The sequence below is a fragment of the Mesocricetus auratus genome, unplaced genomic scaffold (assembly GCF_017639785.1).
Source record: "Mesocricetus auratus isolate SY011 unplaced genomic scaffold, BCM_Maur_2.0 Super-Scaffold_100009, whole genome shotgun sequence".
NCBI classification, from domain to species: Eukaryota; Metazoa; Chordata; class Mammalia; order Rodentia; family Cricetidae; genus Mesocricetus; species Mesocricetus auratus.
This window is the reverse complement of record NW_024429193.1, coordinates 52,320,498-52,334,482: the sequence shown is the minus strand read 5'-3', so window position 1 is coordinate 52,334,482 and position 13,985 is coordinate 52,320,498. Positions and strand designations below refer to the sequence as shown.

Sequence of the window (13,985 nt, the reverse complement as noted above, 5' to 3'; positions counted from 1 at the left end):
TGCTCCTCCCTGCTATCTCAGTTTGCTTTCCTGTACTGCCCAGGACCACCAGCTGGGAGGTGAGCCCTCACACATCAATCTCCAATCAAGAAAATGCACCCCCACTGGCCAATCTGGTGAGGCATTTTCTCAACTGAGGTTACCTCTGCCCAAATGACTCCAACTTTTGTCAAGTAGGCATAAAACTACCTAGTACAGAAAGGATATTCTAAACATAACAGACCCTAATAATTAATTTAAGGCAAAATTTCTAATTCCTTCCTATTTCATCATTTAAAAAAACTTTCCAACTAAATTATAGCAGGAAAATTTAACTCTCCTCTTATTTTTTTTTCAAGATGACCCAATGAATTTCATTAGGGTTGCTTATAGACATATGGATGAATGACTATTTACAAGAGCATGAGCAAACTATCAAGTGGCTACACCACTGAAGAATGTCTCTGCCTTCCTTAGCAACCATTAGTTTTGTATATATCCTCAGAAGGGGTAGGGCCTCCAGAGTTCCTCCCTGTCCATACTGGGATGTAGCCAAGCCCAATCTTGTGCTGATCTTGTACAGATAATCACAGATGTAGCTGCTATGAGTTCAAGAGTACAATGCTATGCAATAACCAGAAGTCAGCATTCTGTACCAAGCCCCCATTTCGTCTGGCTTATGCATTCCCTCTACCTCTTCTTGCACTATGTTCTCTAAGCCTTGGAAGAGGTGATGCATATATAGATATCTGCATGTATATATGTCCCATATATGGCTGCACATTCAATCACACATGTTCTCATCACTTTGAACAGTTATGAGTTTCTGCAGTCACCACTGTCCACAGCAAAAAAAAAAAAAAGCTTCTCTGAATAAAGTTGTCAGTAACATTAACTAAGTAACCATTTATATTTCTGAATCTCTAAACAATATCTCTAATACATGTTAATAAAACAAAGTAACTAAATCTACTAACACAGACTGCCCTGCTTAGATTATGTCACAACTGAAATTTAGGTCTACAAAATGCAGTCTACTCTCTTGGCCATGTTGGAATGACTGAAATGGCAAGGGGCTTGCTCCTCAGAACCACAGTGCTACAGTAACTAGCTGCATAAAATTACTGAGATAGCAGAGAAATAAAGATATTAATGATGCCAACCTTGTCACTAAAAGCCAAACCTTTGTGACTTAGCATAGGCTAAGATGGACTCTGCTTTCAGTTCCCTTTTATTACACTAGCAAACTGTGTTTTCCCATAAAACTTGCTGGGCTTCCAAAGCAACCCAAATAAGCTTATTATCCATAAACAATTAGTACTAATAGTAATAGTTCAAGTACATTATGGGAAAAATAAGAATATTTGTGGTACTATATTATGAGTTGAATGAGACTAAGCTAAAGACAGAAATACCACTAAATACCTCAACAGCATTATTACTAAGAGAAAACACATTTTAAGTTAGAATTGAGAGAACATTATCCCTCCCTCCCTCCCTCTCATTAAGATAGGGTCTTACTATGTAAACCAGGCTCGCTTTGAACTCTCTATCCTCCCACCTCTCAAGGGTGCCCACTGCCACATTTAGCGTAAAGTAACTTTTTAGAACAGCAAACTACAGAGTTTAATTTTACCAAAACACATATTAAATCTTACCTGAGGAATTTTAAATACTAATGAAAAATGAAATTAAAAACAAACCTTTTCTACAATAATTCTTTACCAGTGAATCACCTGGTTCTGATGATTTTGTGTGCTTCCTAAAGCTACCATTTCTGGCTCATTTGACAAGCCCAGTGCTAGCTGCTGTGGGGATGTCATTAGGTGTCTGAGGAGGGAGCATGTTCAGTAAGCCAATTTTTCACTTTCTCTTTATACTCTAAAAGCAGCAGCATTCCATTGAAAAGTTTCAGAATATTTTTTTCAGGACAGGAAGAGTTGTGAGTGGGTTTGCCTTTCTTCCACCACACACAAGTCTCCTAAGCACCAGCCTCCACACTGCACACAGCAGCTCACCACCCTGAGAAACAGCCTCACATTCCAAGTATCCATTCTTCCCTACCAAAACGCAGTATTTGATGGAATATATTTCTCAACATTTCAGGATACATTCTGAAAAAGTTGGGAGCTGGAGAGATGGCTCAGCAGTTAAGAGCACTGGCTGCTCTTCCAGAGGACCTGAGTTCTATTCCCAGCAATGACATGGTGGCTCACAACCATCTATAGTGGGATCTGATGCCCTCTTCTGGCATAAAGGTGTACATGCCGATAGAGCACTCATACATAAAATAAATGAATTTTTTAAAAAAATAGGAAAAGTTAATTCAAGGTAACACAGTTGTAGTCTTTAATACCAAACTTCCTTTGTTAAATCACCAAAGACCAAAAATTCACTTTAAAATCAATAGCATTTGATAAAGAATATGAGTGAATCAAAAATAAAATTATTAAAGCTGAGTGGTGGTGGTACACATTTTTAGTCCCAACACTTGGGAGACAGAGGCAGGTATATCTCTGAGTTTGAGGCCAACCTGATCTACAGAATGAATTCCAGGACAGTCAGGGCTACCAGAGAAACCCTGTCTCAAAAAAATAAATAAATAAATAAGAAACAATGAAGTTATTGGGTGTAGTGGCACACATTTTTAACCCAGGCTCTCAGGAGCTAGGGCAGGAGGGCTGCCACAAGTTCAAGGCCAGCCAAGGATACACAGCAAGAAAAAGCCTGTCAAGAGAAGGAAGAGCATGGGAGAGGAAGAAGGAAAAGAGGATGAGGATGGGAAGAAACTATTCTCCTAAACACAGTCTAAAAACACAAAACACTGAGAACCCACAAAATTTTCAAACAGACTTGGGGAGATTACAGACTAAAGTCACTATATGACATTATTCACCTAAAAATTAGGCACTAACCTTATAAATCATAAACTCAAACAAATTTAGATGTGTTTTACCATGAATTTACATAAATTAGAGAACTTCTAAGAATAACTAAAAATAACATAACAAGTGGTTTTATAAAGTATTCCCCACATCAGAGGAAAAAATAACACGTCTTTCCAGAAACACAATATTGGGTTGCTGTGTTCCATGAAATTCAGTTTTAGCAATGACTTGTATAAAACAACAAAAAAAGTGATCTGAAAACTGAAAGGGTCAAATATTAAATATGAGTTTGTAACAAAACAGCAAGAAAGTAAAGAATTTCTAAAAAAAAATATCACCTAGGAAAGACTGTCTAAAGGGGAAATGTGCTAACTAGTTTTATGTCAAGTTGGCACAAGCTATAGTCAATTGAGGAAACCTCAATTGAGAAAACAGCTCCGTAAAAATCAGACTGTAGGCATGGCTGTAGGGTATTTTCTTAATTAGTGACTGACTGGGGAAGCCCCAGCCCATGGTGGGTGGAGATGTCCATCCTGGGTTCTTCAAGAAAGCAAGCTGAGCAAGCCAGCCATGCTGACCAAGCCAGTAAGCAATGCTCCTCTATGGCCTCTGCATCAGTTTCTGCCTCAGGTTCCTGCCCTGTTTGAGTTCCAGACCCGATCTCCTTCAGTGATGAATCAGGTGATTTGGAAGTGTAAGCCAAATAAACCCTATCCTTCCCAAGTTGCTTTGGCCATCATCCTAGCAATTATAACTCTAAGATAGGGAACATCAATAAGACAACCAGAATGATACACTAGAAAAGTAATCAAATTAAATACATGAGAGACATTTGGATCTAGTACTCCTACAAAGTAATATAGAAAAGTTCTTAAGTATAAAGATGTTAGCTGGTGTCAGCACACCAGTTGTTGCTGCAGCATACACTCCCTAGTTAATCATAGGAATCCTGAACCGAACCACTAAAATAAAGACCTTTAGAGGGAAAAAACTGCTACCAAAAATATGGAAAAGCAAGAATGCTTCAAATGAAGGTTTATCAAAATTTGATACAATTGTCTCCAACAAAAGGACTGCCTCACCTAATCTCTAGGTTCTGTTGGCTAAAAAAATATATTGATTAATTGGTGGTATTACTAGCCTAGGAGGCTGGCAGTTAAGTCTCATTTTTATTTTATTTTATTTTTTGCTCGTCTCTTGTTTGGATATTAAACCACTTAAGCAAAATTCAATGATCTTTCAACTATACTAAAAACTAACAAAAAATATCCAAGAGCTGAGAAGTAAAGCAGAGTTCTTATTATTTGCATTATCATAAACATTCCTTATTTTACAGCATCCAGTAAAGCTTCTTCACTACAGGGGAATTTATTTCCAGGGGTGAGTTCATTTTAACAAAATTCCTTTAGACACTACAATCCCTGAGTAAGTGGTGTGCAATTTTACCTGCATTTAATTAACATGCTACCAACTCTGTTTCAAATTAGCTGTTAAACACACAGTTAACTGCATTAAACACGATGTTCCCTGTGATTTTCATCCCTAGATACTGTAGTGAAGGTAGTCCAATGCACTATGTGCATAATAAAGCAGCACACCATGATTTCATGTACTTATAGATTATAATGCAACACTTAATCGTTACCTACAATAAAATTTGTGTACTTTACAGCTGATGAAATATTTACAGATGTCTAAGAAGCAAATACTTATGTGTTCTAAAACACTACACAATCACAGTAGAGGGAATTTTAGAACAAAATTAATTATCATAGTAACCCAAATAAGAATTGTTTAAGAATATACTCTGAGTAAAATCACAGTCACTTGTGCTAGAGACAGGACTATACCATAAGAAGTTTCACCAATGGTCCAAAGTTCAGAAGTTCAAATTCAAATACATGACAACTTTTCTCTTGTTAAAAACAAAAACAGTAACAAAACAAAAACAAAAGCTACCAATCACAATTAATTAAGAAACTGTTGACTAATTGGGCCAAGCAGTAAATGGGACTAAAGATTCACCTATAAATGTTAAAATATTGATTGCTAAGTACTATATTAACACTAACTCTAATTCAGAGAAGGATACAAATTTTAAAGAGCTCTTTTCAATTATCCATTAAAAAGTATAACAAATGAAAATAAATACGACTCTAAATCAAACGTGAAGAGAATTTGACAGAAGACATCTCTGTATTAACAGCACTGGCAGGGAGGGCTCCCCTGAGCATCTCCAAGAGAAAAAAAAAAAAAAAAACTAAGGAAGTAGGGCTGCTGCAGCCATGTCTACAGCCCAGCTCATCCTTCCGCCACAACTGTCAGAAGACAGTATGAGATCATTCCTCATCAACATGACGTCTTACAGAAATGACGACATTTTACTCTTTCACTGTCTTAGCTTCTAAATGACAGTCAAGGATCAAGTTTTGTAAAGAGTTACCAGTCAAAGGTGCTATATCCACTGTATAATGCTTTACATTAAAAATCCATCTCTTTCACAAACTTTAGATAAAATGGGAGTGGGGGCAGAGCAAGTTTCTCTTTAGAACACCTTACACCATATTTTCATGCTTTTCTAAACAAATCACAACCATAAAGAATCCAGGATCGTCTGGAAATACTACTTGTGCTGTTTTTAATCAAATACAAAGTTCTACAAGTAACCCCTTCAGGTTCTTAATTTCTAGTGCTTAAAGCTTATGTTTAACCTACAAAACCCTTGGTATTTTATTACAAATGCTGCTTTTAAGCAAAGCCATTTAAGAAAGTCAATTAATATACTACCTACCAAATATTTTTCATTATAATTTCATATAATTGCTTAGAACAGTTTCAAATCCAAGATGACAAAGAAATAGTGGTATCCACTACAAATTATCAATGCTGAGCACATTTTTTAAAGCAAGCACAAAATTCATAACTGTTAGTAATATGATATGTTGCAGCCATTGATACCAGTTATTCCCTTTATGTTGGCTAAATATTTAAATTAGGACAGGGTCTTTGGCTGCCAAAAAGGCAAAATTTTATTAGTACAAAATGCTGACTATATTATGGGGCACAGAAGATTTGATCAATCATTAACTAACACTACTGTATAAAACACTCTAAACCCTGAAGTATTGGCTCCAATTTAATGTGAAAGTCGAAAGGTGTACAACATGTAAATCAGATTGGCATTTATTAAGGAGCCACCTCTCTAGTCTTTTTAAAGAATCACAATGATTTGGAATATACCAGCTTCCTCAACAACCTATCAACTTTATGGCTGTTTTATAAACAGCTATTGCCTCAGTAATGCCCCAAGTGATCAAAGCAAAACAGCAATGACACACATGTTCTCATCACTTGCTGGCTCATGGGATTACATATCTAAGTCTGTGGTTCTCAACCTTCCTAATGCTGTGACCCTTTAATACAGCTCCTCATACTGTGGTGATCCCACCAACCATAAAATTATGTCATCGATATTTCATAATTGCAATCTTGCTATTATAAATCATAATGTAAATACCTGATATGCAGTATAGCTTATATTCAGACACCCACCCCCCACCAAGGGGTCAAGATCTACAGGTTGAGAACCACTGATCTAAATGGCTAGTAAATGTTTTCTGTATAATCTTTTTAGTATTACAAACAGTAACCAACAGGCCAAAATACAACCCCAAAAGTCTTCCCTCCACCCTTCACATATGGTTGTAGAAGATTTAAGAATCTTACAATCCTCGAAAAAATAAGGAAAAGGTTGCTTATAGTTAGACAAAGTTCTAAAAATTAACAGAAAGGAAAAACTCACAAAACACAAATCATAAAATGATATAATAGGAAAGAGCCTTCATTTAAAGCAGTAAGACTGTGTTACAAGTTCACAATACTCATATATTGCCTCAAACCATCAGCTGCAATGAGCTCGAGGACTACTAAAGAGATATTCCTAAAGTGAGGTGAAGAAAAGGAAGAAGAGAGAGCATATTAAATCTTCTCTAGAAATGTCTAGCATTTTGTAATGAAAGGGAAAGACCAAAATCTAACCCAGGTCACATTTTGGCAGTGCCACATGTTCAAATGCAACCCCAAGTTCAGTAGAAACAATTTGATTTCTAAATAACAATAATTAATCACAACTGTCTTGTCTACAACCATCTCAGAAGCCAGAACCACATTTTCCCAATACCGAAAGGACCAACAATGTTCTCACTCACAAATCCGTAAGAAAACTTACTACATACTACCAGACCAGACTGTACGCAGTCTGATCAATGCTTTCCAACTAGCGAGTATACCATAAGCGTAACGTGCTTTGCACCACATTTTTACGAGCATCAAAGACAACAGGGCAACACAGATTCTTTTTTTACCCAACGCTCCAACAAATTCTGGAGATTTGAAAGCTTTACAACAGCATTTGCTAGGCTAGAGCACCTAGGTCTTCCTCCCAAACCCAGACTACACAACAGCTCGGCAGCCACACACCACACGTACCTCATTGGTACTCAGACACCTGAGCCACCTAGACCCACAGAGTTGGACTGTCAGCTCCCAGACGTCTGCGGTTGTGCACGACGCACCGGGCCAGCTGAGCCCTCCCTGGAGCTTTCGGTGATAACCTCGGCACTCGATTCAGCGACAAGCCTCCATAGTAAAGCCCTTCCTCCCCGTTCGAAGACGCAGAACCGTTCCAAAAGAAGGACTACCATACTAGAACCTTTGCCACAAAGGGGAGCAGAAAAGGGACGGCCTTCGTTAGGCAAGAAAATAAATAAGATACAAATAGAAACTCTTGTCTGCGGTGGGAGACCGAGCTGGATGAAGGAAGCCAGCTCCTAGTTGCAATTCCCTGACAGCCTACACAGCTAGCTGCTGAACCCGAGCTCAGTTTTACCAGACGCAAAATGGGAAACCCCGGCACCGCCTCCTCCCCCTCCCTCTCCCCAGGGAGTCGGGGCCCGGAGGACGCGGGTCCCCAAGGCGACGACAGCGCACCTGGCTTCACGGTCTTCAGACGGATGGGCTCGCGGAAGTGGCGGATGACAGCCAGGGTGTCCCGGTTGGTGAGCCCACTGACCGGCGTCCCGTTCACCTCGAGCAGCACATCGCCGGGACTGGGCGCCTTGCCCGAGACCACGCAGCAGGTGCCTCCGCCGCCACCAGGCTCGTCGCGGAGCCGCCCCAGGTAGGGAAACTCGCCGCGCTCGGCGCCGCCGCGGATCTCCGCGCCCAAGTCGCCCGGGGGCCCGACCCAGGACACCGCACACTCCTGCACCTTGCTGAGCCAGTGCTTCTTCTTCTTCAACGTCTTCGACATCCCGACCTCCGCTGCACCATGGGGAGCCCCCGCGCGGGCGGCCGCGGTGCCGCTCCGGGCCCCGCGCACAGCCCGGCCAGAGGGGCCCCGCCGCTGACCCCCCGCCTCAGCACGCCGGCCGCGCGCCGCCGCGAGCCGCCCCTCACGCGGGCCGCTGAGGAGAGCCGGAGAGAGCGTGCGCCCCGCGGGCGGCGCCGGCGGGGTCTCCGGGCGGGGTCAGAGCCGACGGCCGGGGCTCGGCACCCGCGCGGCGGGAAAGGCTGAGGCAGAGGGGCGGGAGCTGAGGGAGCAGCAGGAACGCGGAGCAAAGTCCGGGACGCGCGCACGGAGCTTGGTAGCCTGCTCGAGCGCGGCCGCAGCGGAGCGGGAGCGACGAGACCAACGCCTGCCCCAGCTGCCAGGAAACTGGCGCTTTCAAACCCGCCGCAACCTCCTCCCCGCTTGGCCCCTCCCCCGCCCTCGCCGGCCCGGCCCCGCCCCCTCCCGCAGCGCAGCGCCCGGCGCGCTGTCGTCACCAGCCCAGCTCTGAGGGACGCGCCCAGCTCTCGACTCCGCACGGTGGATTGGGTTCCTGCAGGCTGGGGGCGGGTCCTCAGCGGGTATCCTGATTCTAATTGGCTGTAATGAGTAGAGGAGGCGGACACTAGGATGACTGAAGTTTAGAGAGGGAGGGGAAAAAGAAGTTTAGAGTATGAGGGAGGGGGGAGTAGTGGAGGGAAAGAGAGAGGGCTGGTCTGGGAGCGGGCACAGGTCGCCAGGCCGGGAGAGGCCCTCCACCCAGGGCCTGGAGCCAAGGGAAACTCAAGCGGGGGAAAGGACCCAAGTCCCCAAGGTGGGGGCGTGCCCAGCTGGGCAGGGGGCGTGGCCTCGGAGCCTGATGCAGAACGACGAGCCTGGGAGTGCTTTTTGCTTGGATCTTGGGAGCCCAGTCCCCCAGCTATTCCGAGCAGCCGGGCCTCTAAACGGATTCGACGGTTTTGGGTTCGTTCATTCGTTCAACAAATGTTCCGGAAACGATCCATTATGACAAGGGAGTCTGAGTCCTGTTATGGAGGGTAAAATAACAGCCCGGCACTTGACTGCTGTGTGATGTCAGGCCAGTTAGACAGCCTGCCTGAAACAAGCATCCCCAGCTGAGAGTTAAGATCATATTACACTAGCCACTGGGCTCCAAGAACGAAGAAAACAGTGATCCTGCTCTCGTGGAGATTGCAGCTTAACAGGAGAGCCTGTCAAGCAGGCTTGTGAAAAGCGAGGAGAAGGTGGATTAAAAACCAGCCTGGTCCTGCAGAGCTAAGTCCTGACCCTGGGTGGTTTGACCTTGGCCAGATTTCCGCTTCACCTGTCTGTAAAGAAGGTGGAAGGAGGAGTTACTATGAGCAAAGGAGACCTCAGATCCCTCTCAACTCCAGTTTTTCAGAAACACTTCTTAAACTTTTCTACTCCTTTACGGGACGCATTCTTTCTTGTCGTTGGAATGCCCTCCTTTCTTAAAAATCCCACCTCATTCAAGTAGTCTTCCAGGATTTCTAGGACAGTGTTTTCTCTGAACTGGGGCACATTATCTCACTTTTGTGAGGAGGCATGCCTTCTGACTCCCCTCAATAATAGCCCCTGTTATTAAACTGAGGAACTCCACAGACTGGACCAAGCTGAAGACAGCTGAAGTGATTTCCTTCATACCATTGAATTGGAGAAATTAAAAACAAAAACCCGCAAAATATGGGCAGGGCTCAAGAAGCCACAAGGGAAGCGGGAGCCCTGGAGCTGCAGGCTTGGGACCTGCCAGACAGAGAAGGGACCTTTATCTAGACCCAGAGCGAAAGGCTTCCAGGCAGGAAACTGTAACCTTCAGTCCTTGATTGCCGTCTGCTGAGCAGTCAGCCAAGAGAGAAACTAGGCGATGTCTACAGTGCCACCCTTCATCCTGCTGAGGCTCCCTCTGACCAAGTCGATTGGAAGTCGGGTGGCTTTTGAATGTCTTCACACTCAGCATCTGGAAGCCAGTGGGGGAAATATTTATAGCAGGCATCACGTGGATTACTCAGATTGACCCGAGTCTGAGATAAAGTTCAATTTGTTTTATGAACAAGTACTTAATGCTAATAAATTCCTGGCTAAAAACTCAATCACCTTAACATCTATTTTTGCTGAGACTCTGAAACACATTTCTCTGCCTAACTGTGTCTGTTTGAATGGCTTGGGCTGCAAGGAACCAAACATCTGGCAAATAGTAGCTTAGAGTGTGAGGCAATTTATTACATCTTTAGCATGAAGTTTAAGTGTTGGTAGTTTCAGGACTAGTTGGACAGGAAGATCTCTGTTATCAAGGTTGACTCTTTGCCATCATATCCATATGAACTTTTGTCTCCAAGCCTGTTACCTCTTAATTACAAGGTGGTTGCCACAGCTCCAGATATCACATCCTCAGGGGTCATTACATGAAGCAAGAGAGGAGGGTAAGGAAATGTTACTCCAAATTTTATGAAGGAGAAAAATTCTACCTAGCTTGTGGCCACCATGATTGGCTATAAAAATGGTCACATGGCCACCTTAAACCAGTCACTAGCAAAAGGAAATGCCATTAATGTGATGGTGAGTCACCTTCAAGCAAAGTAGAGGTCACTTTTGAGGGTGGAGGAGAATAGTTGTTAAGTAATCTCCCAACAATGTTTGCCTGCTGCTTGTCTTTCTTTATCTTTTTCCTTTGTTTTAATTAGTCACCCAACATCTGCTAAGTGTCTTAACCATAACTTGATTCTCAGTCAGAAAACCGAAGTGACTGGGAGCCTGAGCTTCAGAGTCAGGCTCTCATCCCTGCTTTTCTAATTCCTAGGAAGCTGCTTACTGTCACCTAACCTCCATTTCCCCATGTACAAAATAGGCATGACAACAATGCTTAGCTGAGTTGTGGTGAAACATGTCCACAGCTGAGTCAAGCCCTTCTCATAGATGACAAAGCAAGCACTCTACAAAACGTTTATTTTGGTTTGTGCCATATCGTAATATTTGTGATAAGGCTAAATGCATTATTGGGTACCTCTCCAATTCTGCATATGTCATTCATCTTAGGAGGTTGATTGTCCCCTGTTCTATGAATAGTCTGCCTACTCAGTGAGCTACTGATGGTAGGACACTTCTGGAAATTACTACATAGTCACAGATTTCACAGATTTTCTCTCTAAAATAGCCCCTTTTTCATTGTTTCCTAAACCTAATGGTTGAGTTAAGATTTTTCATAAGGGAATATTATTAAGTCAAACAATATGAAGCTAGGCCCATAAAACAACTGAACTTAATGCTTTCCAGTTTCTCCGGATTATCTCTAATTGATAGAATGAAAAGTTTGCTAGGTCCCCAGATGTCTATCGGGTCCAAATATCACATCCTCGAGTAGCAATATCCTAAGGAGGAAAGATGTTTCATTGTTTCCTTTCCCAAATGCTCCTCCCATCAGGACTTCCTCTCTAGCTGACTGGCCACAAGGGCCAAAATGTCTTTTTGCTAAGCCAGTCTCTGCTGAGGGTAATATTACATTGCATATCCAGCATCCCCTCTGGAGCTCAGAAGGTACATGGTTGTGCAACAGCTGAGCAAAGCTGAAGACGCTCAGTGAGGATAAAGAGGAGGGATGTCTCGTTAGCTTTGAGTGCATACTACTCTTGCAGACTACCCAGTTCAGTTCCCAGCACCCATGGCAGGCAACTCAGAAGTACCCGTAACTCTAGTTCAGGGAGTCTGATGCCCTCTTCTGAACTCCATGAGCACCTGCATTCATGAATGCATATATCCACACACACATACAGATATTTTTAAAAATGTATTTTTTAATTAAAAAGCCAAGTGTTGTGACACATACCTTTAATCCCAGCACTTGGGAGGCAAAAGGAGGCAGATCTTTGTAAGTTTAAGGCCAGCCTAGTTTACATAGCAAGTTCCAGTACAGCCATGACTACACAGAGAAACCCTGTCTCAAAAAATGTTTTAATAAATAAAATTAAAAAGTTTGAGATTAGTATTTAGGAAAGAAAGCCATAGCATCCTCCACAAATATAGAAATTGATTTGCTTCTGTCTTTTGGTTTTTTGGGGGGGGGTGTTTTGTTTTAGCAAAAAGTGAAAAGTTTATTTCATGTTATTATGCTGTTTTACTAATGATGGTTAAATAAACCTGCCCATTTAGTAGAAAACTTCAGAACAAAGTATAAATCCAGTGTTTCTAATATGACCCAGGGTTACTCCCTTTTTAATATCTGGGGCCCCTCAGTCTATGCAAATTGTGTCCCCAGCTATAGTGGCTCAGCAACAAAGCAAGACAAGCGTAGGAAGAATCCCAAGTTCACTTGTAGTTTCAATCACATTAACTCCTTTAAAGGAACCCTTTAAAGGAACTACCTTCATCAGTTATGGGAAATGTTAAGGGGTGTGGAGAAGACAGTTATTATAAGCATCTGCCTTCTTTACAAAATACATGAAGCTTCAGCCTGACTTTCTGCCACAAATTATAATAAAATATTCTTCAAAGTTAACTGTGTAGCTCACACCTCTAGATCCCAGTACTTGGGAGACTAAGGTAGGAAGATCAGAGTTTAAAGCTAACCTAGGTTACATAGTGAATTATAGGCCAGGCTGAGCTCCATGGTTAGACTGTCTAGAAAATAAACGTATGGAGATGGAAAGGCAGAGCAGCATGGTAGAATGAATAGCTTCTATGCAAAGCATGTGAGAAAACTGTGGTCGTCTCTTGCCAGTTATTATAACCATCTTGTTTGTTCAAATTCTGAACTATAACAATTTTAGTAGGCAGGCCTGTAGGATAATCTTTTTATACACAGTGTGAAGATATGTCTGTTTAACCTAATGGTTTACTAAGGAGCTGAACAGCCAATAACTAGGCAGGAGATGATAGGCGGGACTTCTGGGGCAGAGATAGGAACTCTGGGAAGAATCTGAGTTGCGCAGGATTTGCCAGTGAGAAGAGGAAGTCAGTTGTTCAGTGCTGAGGAGAGGTAAGGAGCCATGTGTTAGAATGTAGATTAATATAAACATTAAATTTTAAGAGCTAGTTAAGAACAAGCCTAAACTAAGAACAAGCTTTCATAATAAGAAGTCTCGGTGGGAATGTAGCTCAGTAATAGAGATTTATATAGCATGAATGAGGTCCTAGGTTCAATCTCTAGTACTGAGAAAGAGAGAGAGAAAGGGGTGGGAAGAAGAAAAGGAAAGGAAAGGAAGGAAGGAAGGAAGGAAGGAAGGAAGGAAGAAAGAAAGAAAGAAAGAAAGAAAGAAAGAAAGAAAGAAAGAAAGACAGGGAAATGATTTCATTGGGTAAGAACTTGAGGATCTGAATTCTTGTCCCCAACACCCTCATAAAAGCTGTGCATAGCCATACTTGTAACCCTAGCAGTGTGGGTCAGAGGCAGGAGGATGGCTGGGGCTTGCTGGTCAGCCAGCCCTAGCCCAAAACCTACATGCTCCAGGTTCAGCAAGAGACCTTGTTTCAAGGGAATGAAGTAGAGCATGATAGAACAGGACTCTGTGGGCATCCTGTACACATGCAGAGGGTAAGAAGATCATTACTCCTTAGGAATGTTTATATAGGAGCAGAAGAGAGGCTCCATTGGTGAAGTGCTTGAAGACCTAAACTCAATCCCAGAACCAACTAGAAAACAAAACTCAGGCATCACATGCCTGTAAGCCCAGGCTTGAGAGACTGAGACCGACATCTAAGCTTGCTGAATCGGTGAGCTTCAGATCAGTGAGAGACCCTGTCTATACAAAATATAGTGAAAAGCAATAGAGGAAGAT

The 13,985-nt window shown here is 42.6% G+C and overlaps 1 protein-coding gene across 2 annotated transcripts in view; it reads right to left on the bottom strand.

Moving 5' to 3' along the window:
• Positions 1-8,270, bottom strand: part of Magi3 (membrane associated guanylate kinase, WW and PDZ domain containing 3) — a 200,401-nt gene extending 192,131 nt beyond the window's left edge. Inside the window, exon 1 of one of the 2 annotated variants that reach the window (XM_005076558.4) lies at positions 7,857-8,270. In XM_005076558.4, coding sequence (XP_005076615.2) covers positions 7,857-8,178 — 322 coding nt within the window. In that variant the 5' untranslated portion in view covers positions 8,179-8,270. The remainder of the gene's footprint in view (positions 1-7,856) is intronic. The other variant, XM_005076556.4, reaches the window with a different exon arrangement.
• Between the last annotated feature and the right edge of the window lie 5,715 nt (positions 8,271-13,985).